General features: G+C 39.1%; 2 protein-coding genes and 1 long non-coding RNA gene across 4 annotated transcripts in view; 2 read left to right on the plus strand and 1 right to left on the minus strand.

Annotated features, from left to right (window-relative positions):
• rnf157 (ring finger protein 157) overlaps nt 1–5,487 on the plus strand; it is a 29,785-nt gene extending 24,298 nt beyond the window's left edge. For both annotated transcript variants that reach the window (XM_046069809.1, XM_046069808.1), the window contains one exon: nt 3,459–5,487. In XM_046069809.1, the coding sequence (XP_045925765.1) occupies nt 3,459–3,607 (149 nt within the window). In that variant the 3' untranslated portion in view covers nt 3,608–5,487. The remainder of the gene's footprint in view (nt 1–3,458) is intronic.
• A 2,552-nt stretch (nt 5,488–8,039) lies between these two features.
• LOC123982449 (5-hydroxytryptamine receptor 3A-like) lies at nt 8,040–13,241 on the plus strand. Its single transcript, XM_046067969.1, has 8 exons — nt 8,040–8,107; nt 8,926–9,086; nt 9,344–9,453; nt 10,066–10,235; nt 10,314–10,474; nt 11,610–11,820; nt 11,928–12,092; nt 13,093–13,241. The coding sequence occupies exons 1-8, from the start codon at nt 8,068–8,070 to the stop codon at nt 13,239–13,241; spliced, it is 1,167 nt and encodes a 388-aa protein (XP_045923925.1). The 5' UTR covers nt 8,040–8,067.
• On the minus strand, nt 12,193–15,665 carry LOC123982452. Its single transcript, XR_006827980.1, has 2 exons — nt 15,495–15,665; nt 12,193–12,363 (listed from the first exon to the last, which is right to left on the minus strand). It is a non-coding gene; the product is annotated as an uncharacterized LOC123982452 (long non-coding RNA).
• Nucleotides 15,666–24,632: the final 8,967 nt, after the last annotated feature.

The raw sequence follows: 24,632 nt of genomic DNA on the forward strand, positions 1-24,632 counted from the left end.
TGATCTGTGACAAAAGTTTACCTCACTACAGCCTATGGTCAATTCAGAAATCAGTCACTCTATATTTTTCAGAACATGCTAAATCAGTTAACATCTATATCTGCACAAGTCTTCTTTCTAACTCTACCAAAATCGACACAGACATTTTGTAAATGGCCGATATCAAGTCTTTCAAAGAGTTTTAAGATCGGACAAATGGTTTGAGCGTTTTAAGTTTAAACTGACAAAAATATCCGAGTCTGGCACCTGGGATGTCACTGCCTCAATTTGTGAGAAGGTACGTGGAAACAGCCTCTGACCAGTAGGTCAGTCAGTAAGTCATCTACTCTGGGGATACGAAGTTCCAGGCTTCAAATCCCCCAGATCCTATTTGCCAACAATGGGGATATTTAAGTTGGATCCCGTGCTATTTTTCTCTGCTAAAAGTCTTTGTGCAGCAGAAACCTTAAAACTTGGAAACACAAAATTTGGCAGGTGGGTCGAACATTTCCCCCACTAGTCAGGTATATATAATGGCACTCTCCAGATCACTGCCGCTTGCGGCTATATATATATATTTTTTTACTTTTTCTTTTAGTTACTTAAAACAATGCTCAACAGTATACAGTTTAGTTTGTAATATTTTGTAAACACAGCTACTCAGTAAATTTTAATTGTTTACTGAGAGAATTTCCTAAAATCAGATCATCTGAGCTCAACACACCGACCAATTTACTCACTTACTAACAATCAATAAACACTTCTTTCCACTATCTATGTAGAAGACAACGCCATTTGGCAATGAGCTAGAAAATTAAACACATGAAAAAAATTTCCTCCAAAAATACATCCAATTCTCTTGAATCTTAGCAGTAAATCCAGAAACAAGGGTATATCAATTGCACAGCAAACTTCTAAACTCTATTCACAAAGGACCACAAAACACGAATCAATCAATCGTAGTAATCCCAAAAACTAAAGTAAAAATCTAATTTAATAAAAACAGTTAACTCTGAGCTCCTCCCGCGGGTAAATGGCGTACTTGTCAGCGCATAATCCAGACCGACTACGGGTGTTTATTTGTCCAAAAGCTACAGCAACATAGCGTTATACGAATTTCTCGCTAAAGTTGTAAAATCTTAACTCGAGCAAATCAGCAAATGTCGCAACAAACGAATTTGCATGAATTTGAATCTTTTTATTGACTTTGTATGTAATCGCATCATAATATTTCAATAAATGTCATAAAATACAGTGCCTCAAAATATGAGAAACCCAATAAAATAAGAAGTTTGTCAACGGTAAGAAATCTTGTAATAAGCCAAAATATTAAGAAAATATCAATTGCCAGAAGTGATATTCAAAAGGAATATCAGAGAATGTGTTAAAAAGTGTTAAATGTAACCAAATTCCAAGTATTACATGTTGGAAATAAAATTTGACTAGTTTTATGTAGACTATAATAAACGCAAATTATCCTCAGCAAATGCAAACTATCGGAGACAGACTGACCAGATAACCAGAGAATCTCTTGCTGCAGTCTCAGAGAAGGTCTGACCCAGGTTCTGCTAATATTTAGGGATGCAGCGATTACCAGGTTTCACTATTAACTGTGCTTTAAAACGTCACGGTTAATTAATCTTAAAGGCTCTGCTACACCGAGTGTTTCTGTTGCAGGGAAAGGAACTGTTGCAACTTGCAACGAAAACAGAGTTAAACGAGCGGTGCACCAGCGTGCTTATCAGAGACATGGAGGTTACTACTGTTCACTGGCTAAATTATGGCAAAACTATGAAGCTTTATTTCCACCAAAGAAACAGCTGAAGTCGGCAGTGTGGAAGAATTTTGTGTCCACCAAGACTGACCAGGGCGTTACTGAAGATGGCGATCACCTGTTCAAAAACTTGCCCTTAAAAGGTTGCTGCTAAAGGAGCGAATAACTACATTAAACTTGATGCATCACCCGCAGGATCACCACCCAGCAGAGTTAAATAAAGTGGCAAGTTGGCAGGGAATTAAATATAAATGTGTCACTTACCGTCAGTCCCGTAGCAGTGAGTGGGGCTTTCAGTGCGTAAACAAACAAAGCAGGTGTAACCTTTCCAACCCACCGCAACGACAACACCGCTCCGCTATGAAACCCATTATTTCCAATGGCTTGTGCCACAACACGGAGGTTTGTTGGTGTGTCAAGCAACGTGCACCACGCGGCAAGCTGGCACACACGTCAAAGTAGTTGAACTTTTGCGCTGAACCCAGCTTCCACGCAGTGCTAATCGCTTCTTTTCTGAAAGGCCCTTTATGGAAGAACATTGTCCTCTCAAGACCTTCAGTCACTGAACATTTAACGTTACATCCTGTTGCCTCCTCTTGTCTGTGTTGAGAAAATGTTGCCTGGTGTCAAACACTAACATAACATTAGGAGCTTTTAAACTTCCAGGACTACACCCAATAACTGAATTTCAGTCATTAATAACGCTGCATGAGAGATGTTCTCAATTTTCACTAAAACTTGTATGTATGGATGACAGTTGATGTCAATAACAGTTCAGTTTATTCCCCTCCTCAATAACAATTTACCCTGGTGGATAAATTAAGTTAATATTCCTCTTATATTAATAATACTTACATATAGAAATATAATTGTTAATGTTATTAAATATTAAAAATCAACTTAAGTCATTACTAGTGTTGTGAAATTAATTAATGCATAATAATCGTGATAATTGTGAAACCGTGATTATTCCTCTGACTATAATCGTACCAACAAAATCTGTAATCGTTGCATTCCTACTAACATTTCCTATACACAGTTCTGTAATTGAAGCTGCGAATAAGTAAATAGTAAACTTACATAAGCATATCATCCCTCTATTTTACATTGCGTGAGAACCACTCTTTTTTTGGCAACCAAGCTAGAATATTCATTTCCCTAGTTCACAGCTAGTCAACTTGACCGATTTCCTGGAATTGTTTAAACTTATCTGTAGCCGGTCTCTGCCAAACATCTGTGGTTTATTGCCATTTTCACCAATGGTCTGGTATATTTTCATGGCTTTTTTTTGGGAATTCACTATTTGTGTTCCGTCTATGTACGTCATGATTTATTTGTTCAGTCTGTTTCCATTGGTAGTTGTTGCATTGTCGTTTTTTTTTTAATACACTTTTCTATCTCAGTTGAGCAAAAAAACTTTATTTGTGATTGGTCAACTTTTTTATCACATTTCCAGCATCTCCCCTCAGGTTTTTTTTATGCACAAATTGAAAATGTGCATGTAACAGGTGAATGGAAACCAAGAAAAATGACAGATTGTTCGGCCTTATTGAAATTTTAGTAAACAATGAGTGAGATAGAACTGCTATCTCGTAGCTGCGTGTTAGGGAATACATAAACACTGGTGAAATACAACTGTGTCATCTGGATGAGTGTTTTAAAACATAACCATCTCGCCCTCTTTCTGTCTTCTTCTCTCATTCAGGTCTGATGTACCTCGGGGGCTACAGGCCTGTTTTGGAGCCCCACCCCCACCACACCTCCACTAGCAATATCAATCTGGAGGAGCAGGGGGCAGAGAACCGGGACAGACAGAGTCCTAAACATCCCCGCCGCGGACCACTCATTGTGTAACACACTCAAACAAAGCCACACACAAAAACACACAGACTTCTCCGTCCAGAGTTTTTACCCTGCTATAGTGCTGCATTGCTGGATACTGTCCTCGCAGAACAGGGAACCCCCCCCCCTTCCTCCTCCTCCTCCACCTTTCTGAACATTTCCCCGGATCGATTGATTGTCGTTGCTGGCGCTGAAACTCCTCTTTGAGTGGAAAGAGGAGGGAAGAGGAACAGAACGGCATCACCAGTCTTGTCGTCTGTGCACTTTTATCTCACAGGATTTTCTTTTTTTTTTTGTCTGTGATCTAACTTTTTGTGGCAATGATTACCCTACTGCTACATTATTATTTATTACCTGTAGGTCTAACCAATGAGAGCTGTGTATTATGACACTGTCTCTAGAAAAACACATGCTGCTCCTCTCCTCTCCTCTTTCTTTCCTCTCCTCTATTACCAGCCAAACAGTCAGGGGCTACTGTGATCGGCAATCTGATTTATTACTAATGTACTTCTTCTTCTCTGTTATAAACTGTATGTTGAATGAGTGGTTAGACACTATATATAAAAGTCAGCTCACACCGGACTACCTTACCTTAGTGAACTTGAATGCGCTGACTCCTCTCCTTCGGATCAGGGAGCTCCCGTCTCAACTTCGCATGCAGCTTTCAACTTCTGCTGATGTTTTCCCTCTCATTCCCGCCCACGATTTTCAAACACCTCTGCTGAATGTGAATACAGAAGTGGTCAAACTTGCAAGGTGGCGGACGAGCCAAGAAATTGCAGTGAAAATGAAATGTTACACAGAATGTAAGACGATGAACACAGATCTCTCAGAATGGGAATGTACATGATTGAAATGGTCACCTAAACTGGATTTAAACAAAAACTTTGAACCCTAAACTGGTTCTCCAGACACGCATTACCCCCACCACCGTCCACCCCCCACCCCACCACCACCACCACCACACCATCCTCTCCTTTTACAGCTCCATCTTAGCATGTCAGTATTATTGTAGTGGGACTGGAAATCTGCAAGTACCACCAAGCAATAAAGACGCTGAAGCTGCATCTCCTGCAGGAGGACACTCATTTGCAGTTCAAACAAAAACTGTGTTTGCACTCGCCTGTTACATTCAAATTCAGACATTTCAATGTGTTTAATTGTTATTCATCATACAGTGAATTTGAAAACCTAAATGTGAGATTTAGGCCACATTGGTTAGCTGGCATTTTGTTCATCCTCATATTTCCCATTATTATAACCCCGATGTGCTCTTTTCTCCTTATTTGTGAAGCTTTCAGTTGTTTTGGTTTTGTATAACTTTAATGTATAGCTCACCTGTTGATGTTCTTCGTTTCTGGGTTTTAATTTGTTGCAAAACACTGTGTCGTTTATTAGAATGTGGATGAATATATGTGAACAATTTGTAAAGGTTTACACACTTGCGCACACAGGCGTGCTAGATTAACTGAAAAGGGACAATATCAACATTTAATGCACTATTAGCTGTTTCCTAGACGACACACTTTGCGGTGCATGAGGCGATAGTAGAGTAAGCATGTTAGTCTAGGTCAGCCTGCACCCTCCTGTAGAATACTTGATGATGGATCACTGCACACACATAAAGCCGTACCATTTCTTTTTGCAGTGTTATATATCGGTTGCTGGCTCCTTATTCCCTTGACCCAAACTGTTAAGGTCAAGAGTAATGCACTACTATATCCAAGCTGCAAACAGTCATGTGATCACAGTCCGAATGTGTAGATGAAGCCGCTCTTTGGCACCAGTCGCAGTATGATATCAAAGGAATGGGTCCTGACCCCACTTTTTCTAGACTTACGAGTGAAAATGTCAAAGAAAACATCAATCGGACAATAAAGTTTTTGCATCTAGATGGTCACTGAGTTATTTGGTGTTGGTTTAAATGGGAAAAATTCATTAATCAGCACTGGGTTATGTTCTGGTTCTTGTCCGTGAACATGAAACGCTGCTGAGTGATGTTTGCTAACATGGTCACCTTTACTGAAACTCTCCTCTCTTCCTTATTCAAACATTTTTCAAACTCTGGTTTGCAGAATTTTCTCACCACGGGTGTTTTTACCACTAAAAATAATACTGCCAGATGTGTAAACACACAGTTATTTGTTAACACATTAGCCCAAAAAGAAATAATACCTACTATAAACTTGACTCAGGTTCACACGTTAGAAAATTCACAGTAACCACGTCTTAGAGACAAATGGGTAAATGTTTTCCAGATTTCTTATAACACAGTTCACCGTTTAGTATTTTCTCCCTTTCCAATAAAGTGTGTTACTTTTTAACCCAGGTACCAATGTTAGTCCAGGACAATAAGCAGGCTTGCTTGCAATATCATATATAATATATCTATAATATAATATATCAAATACAACATAAAGTATCAGTACATGTTGTACTATTTTTGAAAAGTAGAATGAGATGTAGATAAACAGAGCACAGAGTATAGTGGTCATAGTAGTAAAGTTGATTAAGGTATGATTACCAGACAAACCAGTATTTGTGAGTTGACTGTAGTGCTGAAACATGAATCAGCTTCTTGGTTACTGAATTGACAGAAAGGTAATCATTAATTAATTTGATAATCGATTTATCGGTTAAGTCGTTAATCAAACAAATATGGCAAAAAAATAAAAAAATAAACACCAGCTGCGATTTGAATATCTTTGGGTTTGGACTGTTGATCAAACAAAAGCAATTTTAAGTTGTGTTTTGCACATTTTTCACTATTCATGACTTATGATTAATTGATCAAGCTGAGAAATAATCAAAAGAATAATCAATAATGAAAATAACCATTAGTTGTAGCCCCACCCAACCCCTTCTTCAAAAACTCCAGAGTAAACACAGAAGTCCATTAAAATACAAAGCCATTATATGAATTAAAACTGCAGAATGGAAGTAACTCATTGTTCAGAAAGAGACTTTTTTTTACATTAATAATAAATCAGCTTAAATGCTTGGCAGCTGAGTGGGCTTTAACAGGAAAAGTGTTCATAATGTAATTACATGTTACATTACCACCTAATTGAATTTTACCATCTTGTGCTTCTTATCGGAACTGGGAAATTTCAAGTTGAAATATCCGACTTTCAGTCTCAAAGCATTCCAGGTGCATGATGGTACATGACGCCGAAAGTGAACAAAAAACATGGCTAACCGTGACAAACTCTTCGTCAAGTGTACAGGTAGTTGCTCCCTCAGCACTGCCCTTGTTGTTAATTAAAATTATTGCCGTTTTATTGAAAACAAGTGACGTGAAGTGGTAATCCTCAAAAGACAGTAAATGTTGTAGGCTATACTTTTAGGCGGGCATTTTTTACATTTTACTGAATAACTTTTACAAAGAAGATGACTTAGAGATTCTTTAGTGTAACCAGCTACCAACATATTTCTACATCAATGTACATGCAGAACAGGTTTTACCATATGATAGTGTGTATTACTTTAATTAAATACATGTAAAAATACTTTTTTGCCTTGTAGTTTATGGTTTCCCATTTACAATGTGTGCTTCCATTGTTGTGTGACGTCATTCAGCTGCTACTTGTGAAGTCGGGGTAGATATTATTTCTCTGATTTCACAAGTAGGAAATCCGACTTCAAGTGGCGTTCCACAGTACTTTTTCTAGTTGTGCAATCACATGTACAGACTTGCACCCACTGATGTAAATTCTCATTATCTCTCCTTCAGACAGTTAAATCCTCTCCACCTGCCTTTCCCTTAGATTTGTTATACATTGCTCAGCCTTTAAAGCGTCTAACCTGCTTCAAAAGTTAAACCGACGTTGAGTTTCAGGCAACTCGGAACCCAGAAATTTCTGACCTCTAGCTAGAATAAGAACCATTGAGCGTCACTTGAAGTCAGAGTTCCAACTTGTGAACCCGACTAAACGAGAAGCAGCTGAATGATGTCACATGGCAGCTCCCATGGAAGCACACCTTGTAACCAGTAAACCACGAAGTAAAAGGCAACATAAAGTATATTTGCCTGTATTTAATTAAAATAATTCACACTATCATATAGTAAAACCTGTTCTGCATGTAAATTGATGTAAAAATATGTTGCCACTGTTATCACAGGTACTCCAAGGGCACTGTTGAGAGTTCAGTTGTGTGCACATTTGACCAAGAAATATCAGTTTTTAGCGTCATGAACCATCAATCACCTGGAAAGCTTTGAAGTCGGAAGTCAGTAATTTCGATCAGAATATTTCCTTCTTCCAGGCAGTCTGGAGCAGCACAAGGCCTGATGGATGCTGTATGCCCCACCCTCCTCTGTTAACCAATTACAACATCAATCAATGCTGTCCACTGTGGGAGGGGTTTCTTATTTCAGTTGTTCTGTACAGCCCTCCTCAGCTCAAATCGAAGGACAGCATCACAGAGTGCGTCTGGTCTTAAAACAGGGGCACACATTCACGGGTACAGATATGATGCATGTTGCTTTTCTCCTCCTGATCGTCTTCACAGGTAAGACTTATGAGCATGCACTGAGGCGTGTTTATACCTTTTTGAAGACAGCAAGGTATCAGTGATAGTTTAGTTGAAATAACATTTTCCATAATACTTGGCACTGTATATTATTTTTATTTATTTGTTTATTTTTGCAGGGACAGCACACAATTAAAATGAATTGCATCAGAGTTGGCCAGTATCTAATTTGCATCTGTTCTGATAAATTGTTTGAGGATTGTCACAGAGCTCTTTCAAATGCAAAACAATTTTTTAGTCAAACTCAAACATGACATTTTTTTGTTTGCCTGCTTCACACTGCTGATTCTTTTACCATTCTTGATATCATAGAAGAGAAAACAAGAGAAAACAAACAACTTCATTGAATGTAAGTCAAATAAATTACTTTAAATGGACCAGAAATCCAGAAGACTTCCTCTTATCTTAGCATCATAAAGCAAATTTAAAATCAGGGCTTTAGAATCTGATGCTGTTCTCTTCCAGGTTCGACCTAAGAGTATATGGTAAATCAATCAACAACAATAAATACATGAAGAAAATACACATATAGTGTAAATACCTACAATAGGAAACACAAAAAGTACATTTAGGTAGTATTGTGTTATGTAACAAAAACCTTAGCAACCAGACATTGCAAGCAAATTATAAAAATGAAATTTGTGAAACACAAACCAAAAGCAAAACTTAAGCAAATTTAATTAAGGGGCTTTTATGTCACAAAAGGGTGAGCAACATGCTCAGTGTTTTCAAGAACATTAATATTGTATTATTAGGTTTTAAGAGAAAACTCCTCTCTGATAACTGTTGTTATGTAGATGGAGCATCCTCTAAGAAAGTGTGCAGTTACCAGGAGGTTGTGGACCACCTGAACCTGACCACAGATAACAGTGTGCTTAAACTGACCCGGCCCGTCCTGGATTACACACACCCCACTGTGGTAGAGCTGGATATCCTCCTCTATGCCATCCTGGCTGTGGTAGGTAGCTGCATTACTCTGATGGTGTATGGTTCATGTGCGAAATGGTGACATGCATTCGGTCAGTTCTGACGTGTGTATATTTAATCCCAGACTGAGAAAACACAAACTTTTATTCCTTTCATCTGGGCAACAGTGGTAAGTTGACTGTTTGAATCTTTATAGTTTTTCATTTTGATTATTTAAATACTAAATGTCTATTTTAAATTTGTATGCAACTCCGTCTCTTATTTTTCTGCTAATTCGTCTTACTACAGATGTGGAACAATGAACGTATCTCATGGGACCCCGCTCAGTTTTGTGGAATCACTCAGATTTCAGTTCCTAAAGACATGCTCTGGAAACCAGACCTCTTCATCTATGAGATGTGAGTCTGCAGCAGACAGATATATTTCCCAAATGTTTAAGTAATTCTATAAAGGAATGATAGAGACTGCCATGGGTAATTTAAATAACATAACTTAAAGATAGAACTTAAAGGGAACGTTTTTGGAAGAGGAACTAAATCAAGGAGTACAAAATCAAATTAAAGGTTTTTAGAGAATGGGAGGTATTTCTTTGTTGTAAACATGCACATGGTTAAGAATTAAGAGTTTATTTCCACCAAACCTGGAGGAAAGACTAACTAACAAGACGTTTTGGTAAGTTTAAATTTTTTTCTTTTTTTGGATGGGCCGGAGCTAGCTGGCTACGTCATGGGCATCTTTGACATAACATGAGAACTGTTGCTTCTTCACATTCAGTTGATCATTTTAGTTAATTGAATGTTTTAAACTCTTAAATTCTTACACGCTGAACCTTTAAAGTACACACAACAGTTTTAGTACTACTGTTAAGAGTAATAATCAATCACATTATCCTGAAGTGGTGACAGATGAGCGCCATCATCTATTGATCAGCTTGTGATTAATGTGAATCAGGTTAAAATGCTCTACAAACTTAACATGAAAAGATTTTGTGTGTGTTTTTGTTGTCTCAGGACGCAGAAGGATGAGTCCCCTCCGAATCCCTACATGCACGTGTCCCACGATGGAACGATGGTTTCTGAAGAGGAAATTAGGGTGGTCAGCACCTGTAAGATGGACGTCCACAAGTTCCCCTTCGACACACAGAGATGTAACATCACAATTGGATCTGCAACACAACATGGTGAGGGAAAGTTTGTGCGGTATATGTACCTAAGTTAGTGCTGTGACTTACATTTTTTTTTTGCTCCTCTCACCTCAGCTGAGGAAATTCGTCTCTTTCCTTTCTCCAACTCGTCTCGTGCCACGCAGTTTTCCCGGGAGGTGATGAAGACGCAGGGCGAATGGGAGTTTCTCCAACTATCCATCGCAAGCTCCAATTTCACCTTCCACGATAGACAGTGGGAACAGCTCATATACACTGTACGCAACAAGGGGACAGATACAGATGGGTGCCAAATCAAAAGAAAATACATAACCTGAATGTATGAGTGAAAAAACATACATGGTTTAAAGTGAATGAAAATGAATAATAATAAAATTTAGACAGCGCTCTCTACCATCAAAAAACCGAATGAGGTAACGTATTGGTGTTTGTGTTCATCCCTACAGCAGAGTGGCAATTGAAAAATGTATGCCAAGACACATTAGAGCTGCTCTGGAGGCTTGTGTTGTCCCAACACCTTACTAAGACACTTTTTTGTTTTTTCTTTTAACGCGTCACCATCTATATATTCGTGTGTTTGTTTTAAAAAGACAGGTAAGTCTCAGGAGAAACAAGAACTCATTTGTGGGCACTGATTTCCAATTTGTGTTCTCAAACTGCTTAAATTGTGCATTTCTTAATAATCGTGCACAAATTAACAGAATACTAAATACAGTATTACTACTATATATACTATTATTAATAATACTACATAATTTAATTAATATTGTCATTTTCTCTAATAATAATTTGTGCTCTTTAGTTAATATGTTTTTACACAGTCAAGTTATATTTTGGCCTTGCAAATTAACACAGCAACTTTAAATAATATTATATATTAAGATGCAAACTCCACACAGAAAGGCCGAGGCAACCGGGGTTTGAACCCACGATCTTCTTGCTGCGAGGCATCAGTGCTATATATTATAATATTACAAATCACTGAATTCATGCTCTAACATTATGTAATTTGTGGTCTTTGAGTTTGTGCTCTAATATCAGTAAGTTGGGAGTACAAATTAACAGATCATAATTTAAACAATATTGTCAGCAAATTTCTGATCAGGAATTAAGTTATTCATGCTCTAGAGTTACATAATTCAAGTTACTTAATTCATGCTCTTGAGTTAATTTGTGCTCTTGTATTAATTAGTTCCAAATGAACAGAACATAAAGTTTTATGAATTATATTATTATTATTACAATTAGTGTGCATAAATAAGTTACTTATTTGTGCACACTAATAAGAAAATGATTAAAAAATAAATGTACTCCTGACACCTATGCTTCCTCCAGAAATGTCCTTATTTCTGTTGTCATTTTGTTGATCTACCCCATAACCTATTTTCCTAGTTCACAATGAAGAGGAGGCCTCTCCTGTATGTCATCAACTTCCTGTTGCCCATCCTGTTCTTCCTGAGTCTGGACCTTGCCTCCTCATTCATCGCAGACCATCGAGGAGAGAAGCTGGGGTTCAAAGTCACCGTGCTGCTGGCCATCTCTGTACTGCTGCTCATCCTGAATGACATCCTGCCCTCCATGTCCAACAAGACTCCACTCATAGGTACAGGCTCCTGTTTAAAGGGCCAATTTTTAACTGGATCACGATTCATACAGTCAGAAGCATCAGATACTAAAAAAAAGTACTTTTGGCCTGTTTCCTCTTCTCAGCGACCTTTTGCATTGTAATTTTTGGTCTGATGCTGCTCAGTCTCCTGGAAACCATCTTGGTTACGTATCTCATGGAGAAAGACTCTGCAACCCTGGAGAAGCTCAGGCTGAGGGACGACTGGGAGGACAAGCATGACAAAGCTGAAACTGTTAAGTGTAACACAGGTGAGACCCAGATCACAAACTGTTATCAGACGCTCCATGAATGAAAATATTTTTGTCAGGATTTCCTAAACAGAACCCAGAAGCAGACCGGAGACAGAGAGCAGTTCAGGATGTTTATTGGTGTGAACAAAAGGTGGATGGTAAGCATGGTTGGGGAGAGCGGCAGGCAGGCACAGAACTTGAGCTGAGGTCCGAGAGGTGGGGGCTGATGGGCAGGCAAGATAGCGAGGATTGGATCCAGAGATCACAAACCGAAGGCAGGTGCAAAAGTCTAGAGACAGAGAGAAACAAAGTTACAAAAGAGCTGAAATAACAAACTAACTCAATAAGCAAGTTAATACGAAGTTGGCTGGTGCGACAGAATGACACAACAATCCAGCAGAGACTGGATGACTGGAGGCAGTTTAAGAAGGTTGAGTAGATAGCTTGATGACAACCAGGTGAGTTATCAGGGATGGGAAGATGGGAATGAGTGAGTGACCCAGATCCGTGGACATGCCTCCCTTTTGCCGACTGTGCAAGGAGAGGGGAACACAGACAGACAACACAAAAACCAAAACACACCAAGCATCCTGCAGTCACACCAAAGGGAAAAATAATCAAAACTCACTCCAAATTTTCCCAATCACCTGTGCACCAGTCAGAACAGTATAATAATCCATATAGGATGACAGTTGTTGGTTTGTTTGTTTGTGTTGCCACGGAGTTGCCACTGTTGATCATATCTGATCAAACCCCACCCACACAGTCCTTATGAAGATTGGCCAGGTTTTTGACTGTTAGCCTCTTACTAGGGGTGTTTTTTTTTAACCCTTTAGATCTTGCTTCTGTCATATTTAGTCACAAAAGTTTATTAAAACAGAATAATATTACTATGTTTTTTTGATTACTATACTATGTTTTCATAGAAAATATGTTTTCCAGTTGTTTTTATATGCATATAATTGTAAAATGTTGCCTGTGAAGTCATTCTTGTGATAAACCTGCCGTGTGTTTTCAGAGGAGAAAAGACAGACCTGCTGTTCATGCATCTGTAAAATGACAGACGGTGAGAAACAGCATGAATTGCTGCCTGCGGCTGAAGAGGTACACAATTATAGGTTCAGATGCAACAATATTATCACAAGACAGGTGGACAAAATTGTTTAGTGTCTCGTTCATTTAATCCTGTAGGATCTTTGTTATTACACACTAAAATTCATTGTCTTAGTAGGCTGTTGTGTTTTGTTGTATGTTCAGTTGCAGCACACCATTCACTTTGATCATTTGGGGCATCCGCGCATGTGTGACAAACCACTTTATCACTAACTGTTAATGGAAGTGAAAAATGATTTAATTTGGGTCCGCTCCAAAATGTTATGGGTTCTTCCTTGGCTCACGCTACATGCTTGTACCAAGTTTGTTGTAATGTTAGACAAACTAACAAACCGCACCAAAAACATAACCTCCTTGGGGGAGGTAATAAACTAATTCTTTCTCCATTTAAACTCCAAAATCATTTCTATTCAACCAGATCAGATCTGTGTGGAGTGATGAGAATACCTTGTCACATTAATACATTTTCCTCATTGTTTTCATTCATTCAGTGTTTTATCTTGATAAACCAACTCCTAATATTTGCAGATCAGTAGTGGATGGAGAAGTGGAATAATCCTTTTTGATTTTGCCAATTTCTTTGCAAATTTGCGAAACATTTGGATGGAAACCAGGAATATACCAACGTTTCGGCTGCAGATCTGATCTGTAAAGCATCAGTCAACATTATTGTGAGAATGTGGCAAAATTCAAAATATTTACATGCTTTTAACATGTTAAGATGCATGATTCAACCTGTTAAGAAGCGATACCTTGGCCTCTAAAGAGGTAGATATATTATGTGACAACATGCACCATGATTTTATCCACCTGGCATGTAAATACATTACCAGTCTCAGTGGGAGAATCTTCCCACTCTAACATGACTCCTGGTTTGTTCAGGGTAACAACAGCATTCAGTCAGGAGAGTCTCGTGTGTTACTGTTGATCCTGGAGGAGATGAGGAAGCTGCAGAAAACTCTGAATCTGCACCTCTGCCACAGTGAGGAGGGAGGGAAGTATGCTCACTGGGCCACAAGAATCAACAGAGCCTTCTTCATTTTCTACGTTTCCACTGTGTCCCTCTTTCTAATCCTAATCTTCAAGGAATGGAACACCGGACATGAAATATAACACCTTGAAATCTCTCAGTTTCTGTAATTTTCCCTTCAGATCAACACATGATACTTTCACCGTAAAATGTAAATCTAAAAGCCTTGTGTTGTGCTTATAAAAGAACACATTATGTTACAGTATCTCGTTGTGAATCTGTTTTATGTGATTTAGGTCAGTTCAAAGTGAAGTTAAAAGATCTGTAGACGTGCAGCGCTGAGATTATACTGTCGATAAAGCTTTATTCCTTTTTGCAAAGAAAACTTGAGACAAATTGAATGTATTACCTTTGAATTTGATTGTATTTCTATTTCATTTAAAAAAAGAGAAAAGAAAAACACTAAATCTTTGACAGCAAATATCAATTTGTGATGAAATTGGCTGAAAAAAAACCCAGAATAGTAGGACCTCAAAATGTTTTTAAATGAACATTGGAGAGTATCTAACACACTCAAGATGCGCCTCAATGTGGTCAAAGCCATTTCCCCAAATCTTGTGCACAACGCAACAAGAACTGAGACAAATCTAAGTGAGTTTGATATTTGTGGTTTTGTGTGTCTCAAGGTATTAGATAGGTTGTCATGACATGTAGCAATTGTAATAAGTTTTGTGATCTCAAGCAACATTCAACAATCACCAAACTCAAAATGTTGTATGTAAAAGAATTTAAATTAAATTAATGCAGAAGTCTAAACCATTTCCTGCTATTCTGTCAGTTTCTGTTTTCATTTTTGGATGAAATTGGGGTTTTGGATGGACTTTTTTCTGTGGATGGTCCTGAAATATCATAACAAATATTGGAGGGGTTTCTATTAAACTTGATACAGGCATTCATGTTCCCCTTTACCTTTCTTCTAGCACCATCATCAGGCCAAAATTAAAATTTAGTTAACGCTCGAGTACCTGCAAAAGTACTGACATTCCCCTCAGCTGTACTTCAATTAGCTAATTAGCAAATATCAGCATGTTAACACGCTAAATTGAGATGTTGAACACAGTAAAACATCACTACTAAACATCAATACCAATGTCAGCCAATCCCAGCTGACATCGTTAGCTGGGACACATAAAAGATTAGTTAGTACTTTAACACATCCTGAAGTTTTAAATGTCAAAGTTTTACAGTTTAGAAGCTAGTGAAGTTTAAACGTCAAGAGTCACTGTCGGGACGATTGAAACAAGTGTTTCATTCGTCCCGAAACGCAGCCATTCTACCTAATTTAGACACGGCGGGAGGGGGGCAGAGTCCATAGGCTGCAGGCTGGACCACCAGGATGCTCACAGCCAAATAACAGGATCTTCACAGTAGACCAGGAAAACAGGCTGCAGATGTAGGCCTACTACGCAAGCTATGATGACTTTCACCTTGATATTTTAGCGCAGATGTATACCTAGCCGAATTGCACTGTAGGGGGCGAGAACGAGTCTTCGAACCTGTGTGTACGCCTACTGTGAAATTTCCACATCAAACGTGACGTGCTAACATGGACGCAGCTATGAAGCCGCCGGGTTTGCTTCAAGGAAAATTTATTTTTAAGAAGCTTCCCAATGGTTTTCTCAAGCAGTTTGTGATGCATTTTGGAAACAGAAGATGAGCCCCTGGTCTAATGCGCCACCTGGCTTAATAAACCCGTTCTCAAAGACTTACTTTTAGTCATTATTTGGGTTTCCATTTAGCTGACGCTTTTATCCAAAGTGACTTACAATTGCTATATATGTAAGAGCAGCTTGGGGTTAATTGTCTTGCTCAGTGGGACACATTAGTGGATGAGATTGGGGATTGAACCCAGGTCTCTCACGCCAAAGGCATGTGTGTTATCCACTGTCCCATCACCACCCCTAGAACACATATTCTGGGTAGCACACATATTCTGAATGCCTTCAGCAGAATTCAAATGAACCATTTTAATCTAGATTAATTCCAAGATTACAGTGAGATTAATCTAGATTAAAAAAATTAATCTATGCCCACCACTAAATAATAATGATTTATTTTCCAGCTAGGATTTCTTATTTTTGGAATGTGCAGACAAATTACGTGGTCCTGTTGATAGGTAGGCCTACAACAGATCAGAAAATGCGGTAGAAGAAATGAGATCAAAGTCGATGATTACAAAACTGACATAAAACAATGATTTCACTTTAATGGCAGATCCCAAATGTAAAACAAAGATAATTTTGCCTCTCTAGATGCAAACTTTGATCTACCATTATCAAGTAATGGGAACCTCCCTATGATGCTTGTGTCATTAAAGATTGAGACCGAAAAGCATTTGTTCTGCTCATTACAACATTTAATCATATATAAAATTATATACAGTATATAAAAAATATATATATGATTACACTGTAATTTCAATGTGAATGACAATCACTACTCCCTCACTCTCCATTAACTTCCTGTTGGAGTGATTTGAGTTTAATTGCTATTTCTGTTCTTACATTTACAGAGGCAGGGCTGTCTACAAACACAGAACGGACAGCCAGCGGACTGTGAGGAGATATTTCCTGAATTGTAAAGTAAGGTGCGGTTATGTACTTTACTGTCACATACACATACATGTAGTGGAATTCATTCTCTGCAATTAACCCATCCCTCAAGGGAGCAGTGGGTAGCCACTGTGCAGCGCCTGGAGTCCAACTCCAGATCTGTGCCATTGTCATATCCTGTTCCTCCCCTAAAAGGCCACTGAGAGATGCTTTGGTGACCACCATCTCTCCGAATGGCTGAATACAAAGAAACAACCAAAACATGAATGGGTCAGTCATTCATTTTGTCTGGCCATCTTTTAGTATGAACCAGTGGTATTATTACTGTGTTGTGTAATATTTACTATGTTGATGTTTTAAGCTAAAGTTACTAGTGCATTCTAATTGCTTGGTGGATTGGATGATTGAAAACATATTGGCAATTTAACACTTTATTCATTCTCTGAGAAACAAAGCAGCAAAGAAAAGCTGTTCAGCAGTGTCATACAAGATTTGGCAAATTTTTCATGGGCACAACTGATATACTCAGCTCTGCCTGCTGATTCCACAAATGCATGTTCCTTACAAATGTGGCAAACATTTAAAATTCTGTGAGAAACATTGCTAAGTGGGGCCACCAGATGGCGCAAAATAGCACCAATTGAACTTTCCACAAGAAACAAAGGAAAAACACCGGTTGAGAATTAAGGAATTGAAAATTACCCAGGAAGAACATTTTGGAGTGGAAAAGTACCAAAATGGAAGCTTCCAGAGAATTAAGAATATTTTCACAAAATATGGCAACAATCTTACAAGAGCACCGGCTAAAGTAGGAGGAAATTAAGGCCAATAAAATACAATGTTCATGTTAATTTCAAGCCTTCCAAGCTGTTGACTGTCTCCACTGAGCTTTTCTGGACTCCAAATTCCTGCCTATTTTTACAAAGAAGTTTACAATGGTGGGGACAAGTTTTGGTTTTTAACTGGCCTAGCCATAAACCTTTTCTTCATCAGCCGCAACAGATTTGAGAGGTAGACACTCATAACAGATTTGGTGACATTGACAGCACAGAGAGGCCGGGATACACACATACAACAGTACAGACCTCTGACTGACTGTGGATCCTCACAGGAGTTGCAGTCATCATGCTTACTGGTTTCCTCTTTCTGCTCTTCCTCACAGTTAAGCTTGGACAATGTTCAGCACGATGCTTTCAGATGTATCATGAGAAAGGCTGAATTTATTCCCTGGACATTCCCATGGCCTTAATTTAATGTTTTTGAACTTTAAGGGTAAATATAAAGTGGAAGGCCAGTTTCACAGTTGCTCTCCTATGTGTTTGTAATTTGCATGTGTCTTCTTGGTGTTTATAGTGAAGGAATTAACTATTGATATAACTATTCAAGATGGCGCTGTCTATAGCTGCCTTGGAGTTAGGTGTGCTTTGTTTTGTTTTTGTGAGTTAACTCAGTTTTCAGCTGTCATCGCGTCATCAGTGGAATTATTGGACATTCTGGTGAAGGGCTCTCTCGTTGTTGTTAGTCAAATGAAGCGCCATAAGAGAGGGAAACGAGCCGGGTTGCTTGTGCGCCTCCGCCAGCAGGGACTCCGCACACCGGTACGGGCAATATTTGGGTGGGGAAAAACAGAGACTTTTATTCATCTTCTGTTCTGTGCTTCACAGAGACGTTGCTGTGTGGATCAATAACGGACTCCGCGCTGCAGCTGGCTTCCAACTCTACAGAGCGGATTGCTACACAGAGCTTTCCAGCAAAACAAAAGGTGGATGTATCTGTTTTTATATTAACAATGGCTGGTGTACCGACGTGACAGTGATTCAGCAGCACTGTTCTCCTAATCTGGAATTTTTAATCATAAACTAAACCGTTTTACTCCCCCCATGAGTTTGCTTTATTCAATCTGGTCAGTGTTTACATTCTGCCGCAAATAATTCACAGCTAAGCTCAGACAGCTGAGGTTGGAAAAGGAAGAGGCATTTAGGAGTGGGGACCGAGCCAGGTTTAAGGAGTCAAAGTACAGGTTTAGCAAGGCGGTGCAAAATGCTTAACAGCTCTATGCGGAGAGACTACAGCACCAGTTCTCAAGGAATGACTTTGCTTCTGTCTGGAGAGGGTTCAGACAGATCACCAACTACTAACCTAAATCCCCCTACTCCATGAACGACTTACACCTTGCCAACGAGCTGAACCAGTTTTACTGTCGCTTTGAAAGACAATGGGACAGACCTGACACCGTCCCCCGTCACACCACTGACCGGCCACAGTCCACCATCTCATCCTCCACCTCCTCCCCCTCTCTTACCATCCTAGAGAGGGACGTCAACAGACTGTTCAGGAGGCAGAAACCTCGCAAAGCAGTGGGGCCGGACTATGTCTCCCCACCCACCCTGTAGCACTGTGCTGATCAGCTGTCTCCGGTGTTCACAGACATTTTTAACACCTCACTGGAGTCATGCCATGTGCCAGCTTGCTTCAAAGCCTCCACCATCATCCCTGTCCCCAAAAAAACAAGGACCACGAGACAGCTGAACGTGGCTGACTCCACCTGCAGGTGGATCACAGACTTCTAGACAGACAGGAAGCAACACGTGAAGATGGGAAAACATGTCTCTGACTCCAGGACCATCAACACCGGTTCCCCTCAAGGCTGCGTTCTTTCCCCTCTGCTCTTCTCCCTGTACACCATCAACTGCACCTCCAGTCACCTGTCTGTCAAGCGGACAACACCACCCTCATTGGGCTCATCTCAGGTGGAGATGAGTCCTCCTACAGGTGGGAGATTGACCATCTGGTGACCTGGTGCAGCCAGAACAGTCTGGAGCTCAACACTCTGAAGACAGTGGAGATGGTCGAGGACTTAAGGAAGAGCCCAGCACCACCCTCCCCCATCATCCTGTGTAACTCCCCAGTCACCACTGTGAACTCCTTTCACTTCCTGCGCACCATCATCTCCCAGGACCTCAAGTGGGAGCTGAACATCATCTCCCTCACCAAGAAGGCCAAGCAGAGAATGTACTTCCTGCGGTAGCTGAAGAAGTTCAGCCTGCCAAAGACAATGATGGTGCACTTCCACACCGCCATCATTGAGTCCATCCTCACCTCCTCCATCACCATCTGGTATGCTGCTGCCACTGCCAGGGACAAGGGCAGGCTGCAGCGTATCATTCGCTCGGCAGAGAAGGTGATTAGCTGCAATCTTCCATCACTTCAATTTCAATTTAATTTCAATTTTCAATCTTTTGTGGATAGCCCATTGAGATGCAGCATCTTGTTTTCAAGAGGGTCCAAATATACACACACATTATACAACAGGAAAAACAAAAACAAACAACAAACAAGTGCTCAAAACAATTGAGTTACTAGGCAGCTTACAACCTTGCCCCAGACCAAAGACACATCATAGCTCAGACATGTTATAGCTAGCTCAATAAGTACATCTCATTTACCTCATTACACAAGTGGAACCCATAATACATAAGAGATTCAATACGAAAAGGTATCACATAAGAAAGGTAAATCAATTGGACAATTACATGAAGCAAAATACAATTACAAGCAATACTGTTTAGTCCAGCATCAATAACATGCACAGACATTGTTAAGATATTGAAATATGCCTTGTCTCAAACAACATACAACAGGACTTTTCCATATTCAACAATAATTTATTATTGTGAAGCCATTTTTGAGTCATAAAGTCAGCTTGTAACCTGTTCTGGATACAGTGAATATCAGAGTCAGCAGTGTAAATTACGGTATCATCTGCATAAAGATGAACCTTACCGATGGAGCAATTGTGCGATAAGTCATCAATGAAAATCGAGAACAAAAGGGGTCCAAAAGTGGAACCTTGAGGAACCCTCTTATCAACCAATAAATTATCAGACAGTGAACCTTGAAAAGCAACACACTGCCGTCTATTGTGAAGATAAGAATTAAACCATAACAGAGCACTTTGATTCAAACCTATTGCATAAAGTTTGTCAAGGAGAAGGTAATGATCCACCATATCAAAAGCTTTGGAAAGGTTGATAAAAATAGCACCAGTTAGCTGTCCCTTATCGAAGGCGGAGAAAACGTCAATGGTGAATTTCAATAAAGCTGTGGTGGTTGAAAAATTAGGCCTAAAGCCAGATTGATATGGGGATAAGATGTTATTCTGAATAATGAATTTTGATAATTGATTAAAAATTATTTTCTCATATATTTTGGCAGTGGTGCAGATAATAGAAATTGGGCGATAATTACCCGTTTTGAAGAGAGGGGTAACTTTCGCACATTTCCATGAAGTGGGACCTTCAGGACCTGTACGCCTCCAGATCTCTGAGGCGAGCAGGAAAGATTGCAGCTGACGCCTCCCATCCTGGCCTCCCATTTCAGACTCTCTCCTGCGTTCCATCAGGACCAAAACCTCTCGTCACAAAAACAGCTTCTACCCGTATGCAGCTAGACTCATCAACAAGGCCCGGTTCTCCCACACTATTTGTTGTTAATTTGTTGTAAATTGTTATTATTATTATTGTTATTTTTTCATAATGTCAGTTGTATTATTTTTCTCTATTTTTCTGATATGCTTATATAACTTGCATTTGTTTATTACATATTTATATATTTCTACATCTATTTATGTCAGCTGTGTGTCTGTCTGCGTGTAGCATCTTAACACCAAAGCAAATTCCTTGTATATGTAAAACACTACTTGGCAATAAAGCTCCTTCTGATTCTGATTCTGATTAACCAATGTGACCACTGCACTTTCAGTCTGAAGTGTTTCCCTATGTCTCCTGAGATGACTAGTCAATACAGCTGTCCTGATTAGGCTGAACTGTGTCCAGGAGACAAGGATCATAGGAAATAGGCTGTACTTAGAATGCAAGCAACAAGCATCTGGGCAACAATTTGTGAGATTTGGTCAATGCCGAAGCAGATAACAGAGTGAGGGCCAAAATGCAAGATACTGGGGAAGCACAGATGCAGATGGTGAGTTTTATTCACAGCTAGAATGAGCAGAGGAACACAGGCTTACATGCATTTAATGGTGATCAAAGTTGAAACAATCCATCAAAAGAAGCTTAATCCAAAAAGCCAAGAACTGATCAGAAACAATCTAGCTGCAGAGAATATAGAGTGAGTCTGGGGAATACAGACAAGTCAGAAAATGACACAACAATAATCCAACAAAGACTGAACTGGGGCCTGTACAATAACCTGATTAACGGATCCCCCATCCTCCATAATATATAAAGAGCCTCAATAACACTTAAATAACAGCAACAATGCTCACACTTTAAAATTATGATGAAATAAAACCCATCAGTCCGGCCAACACCCATCACATAATGGCCTTTCAGTGACCACAATCACTGGACATTACTGCAGATATTTGTGAGCTTGTATTTTTAAAACTCTGATAATACATTTAGAAGCACTCATACTTACTAATCTGCAATTTAGAGCACATACAGTAAATGTGATGTCCACACAAACATAAGAGCTCTGTTCTAATCTAAAAGAAAAATTAATAAGAGCACGGAAATCAGCATGTTTCCTTATTTCTTTACTTGAAGAGTAAATTCAGTCATAGAGAATGTGTCTGGATGTTTTTTTCTATAGATGGGATGTTCCCTGAGCAGTTATCAGGATGTTTTAAACCTGAATCTGAACAAAAACAATGAGCTGTACTCCATGACCCGGCCTGTTAAAACTACAAACGTCCCACACATGTATACCTGGAAGTACTGCTCTATGCTATTCTAGATGTGGTAAGTGGTAAAAGCTTTATCAGTCAATGTTCAAATAAAAATAATCATGTCCTTTGACGAGAAGGTTTTATTGGTCTCATTTGTCAAAACAGACAAGAGTTTTACTTTAATTGTTTGCCAAATTCATGTTGCAAACTGCCATAACTCTTGAATTGGCAATTGCAAATAAATTTTAAATGGTATGAATGGTTGATGGATTTTCACGTATAATGCCCTACTAAGGTAGTAATTAACAGTGAAGTTTAGAAAAAAATGGTTTTAAAAATTCAGCTGACCAGGCAAACTGTGTAAAAGATAATTGTAATGCTTTCATTTTATGCCCTTTTAGGCTCATTATTACATAGTGAATTTTATAGGTTTCATCTGGCTGGAAATTACATAAACAAGTGGCAAAGAAGGTAAGATATTGTGTTAGAGATGTTACTGATAATATGAACCATTTCTCTGTTGTTATTTTTTTTTACATTTATGCTAAAAATGCCATGTCCAAAATTATTCATACCCCTTGAAATTGTTGCAAATATTCAAGAAAATGCAAGTTTCTATAATATTTCAAATGGTCAATAGCAACTGTATCTTGTCACAAGACTAGGAAAGGCTATAAAGCCTAGCCTTTGGAAAAGCGAAAGATTTTGGTTCTCAATTCTGTGGTCGAATGAGACGAAGATTGAGTTGTTTGGGAAAAGGGACGTGGCTTTTGTTTGGCGAAACAAAGGAGAAGCATTTACCATCCCCACAGTGCGAATGTAATTCTTTGGGGGTGTTTTTCAGCCAATGGGCCAGGCAACCTTGTCAAAGTAAATGGCAAAATGATAAAAGAGGACTACACTGAGATTCTGGAGGAAAACATCAGACAGTCTGCAGAAAAACTTGGCCTTAGGCAGCACTGGATCTTCCAACAAGACAATGATCCAAACCATACAGCCAGTGTGGTCAATATATGGTTAACAGACAACCATATCTACATTTTGGAGTGGCCAAGCCAGAGTACAGTTCGGATTCCCATTGAAAATCTGTGGAGGGAACTGATGGCAAGGAGGCCTTCCAACCTCAAAGTCCAGGGGCCTTTTATAAAACTGTGTGTAAAATCCTCACTAAAAGTGTACGTAGGCCAAAAAAAAAGCCAAAAATGGCGTCCACCAAAAAATATTCAGACTTATAAAACCGTGCATACGCACACTTGTAAGCAAGCCCATAGTGACCTATAAATGGTCAGTGAAACACACCTCATTAATATTAATTCCTACTGACTGTATGAAGAAAAAGTTCAATTCTGACAGAAAAGCTATAAAACAAATTTTAACTCGGTGTGACACTGACATTCATCACATCCACACTCTGGCACACAGTGTTTGGCTCGATAAGGCAACGAACATCTGATAACAATATATAGGCAATAATAGGCTGCATGAAACTATGCACTCGTATTTGCTCGACTGACGCATTGAAAACCTGTTCACCTTATTTATCCAATAAATTGCACTGCATGCAAGAAGCCAATTAATTAATATGATTCCTGATTAAACTGTACAACATATTTGTTCTTTTGCAGAAACAGATCTCCGTTTGTGTTTATTATCCTAAATCTGTTTTGTTTTTTGCACACTTCAGGGAAACTCAAACGGGTGTTTGATTATTCAGAAAGACTTTAAGCCTATAATACTCAGAGGTAATATTCTGATTAATTTACACAATAGTAGGCCTATTCATTTCAAAAGCCATGTGAGTCGCTGTTTCTCATTTCTCCAGTTTATGTGTGCACACATGGTTCAGAGTTTACTTGCAGGAAGCACATTCTTTCGTCAAGTTTGTTTTTTTATAGATAACAACCTTTGCTTGGGAAGTGGCGCACATGCACGTTTCCAGCCTTTTTTTGTACGTATGCACCGTTTATAAATGAGGCCCCTGGGATTTCATTTATAAAACTTTACGTAGAAAAGACTCCTAATACGTACGTTCAAAACACAGGAAGTGCGTACGTACAAAAAAACAAAAAAACACTGCACATGCATGTTTTACACTGATTTCCCTTTATAAATTACAATTAACTTGAAATGTGGAGTGTGTGAGCGAGCTCCTTGCCCAACCCTTTAAACGCCTA

The sequence above is a fragment of the Micropterus dolomieu genome, linkage group LG14 (genome assembly GCF_021292245.1).
Source record: "Micropterus dolomieu isolate WLL.071019.BEF.003 ecotype Adirondacks linkage group LG14, ASM2129224v1, whole genome shotgun sequence".
Lineage (NCBI taxonomy): Eukaryota > Metazoa > Chordata > Actinopteri > Centrarchiformes > Centrarchidae > Micropterus > Micropterus dolomieu.

Bases quoted from the DNA above. Each gene is read 5' to 3' on its own strand.
- LOC123982449 (XM_046067969.1), top strand. From the start codon at position 8,068: ATGATGCATGTTGCTTTTCTCCTCCTGATCGTCTTCACAG. The intron at 9,454-10,065 runs GTGAGTCTGCAG...TTGTTGTCTCAG, and splicing joins GACCTCTTCATCTATGAGAT to GACGCAGAAGGATGAGTCCC. The intron at 10,475-11,609 runs GTACGCAACAAG...CTATTTTCCTAG, and splicing joins GGGAACAGCTCATATACACT to TTCACAATGAAGAGGAGGCC.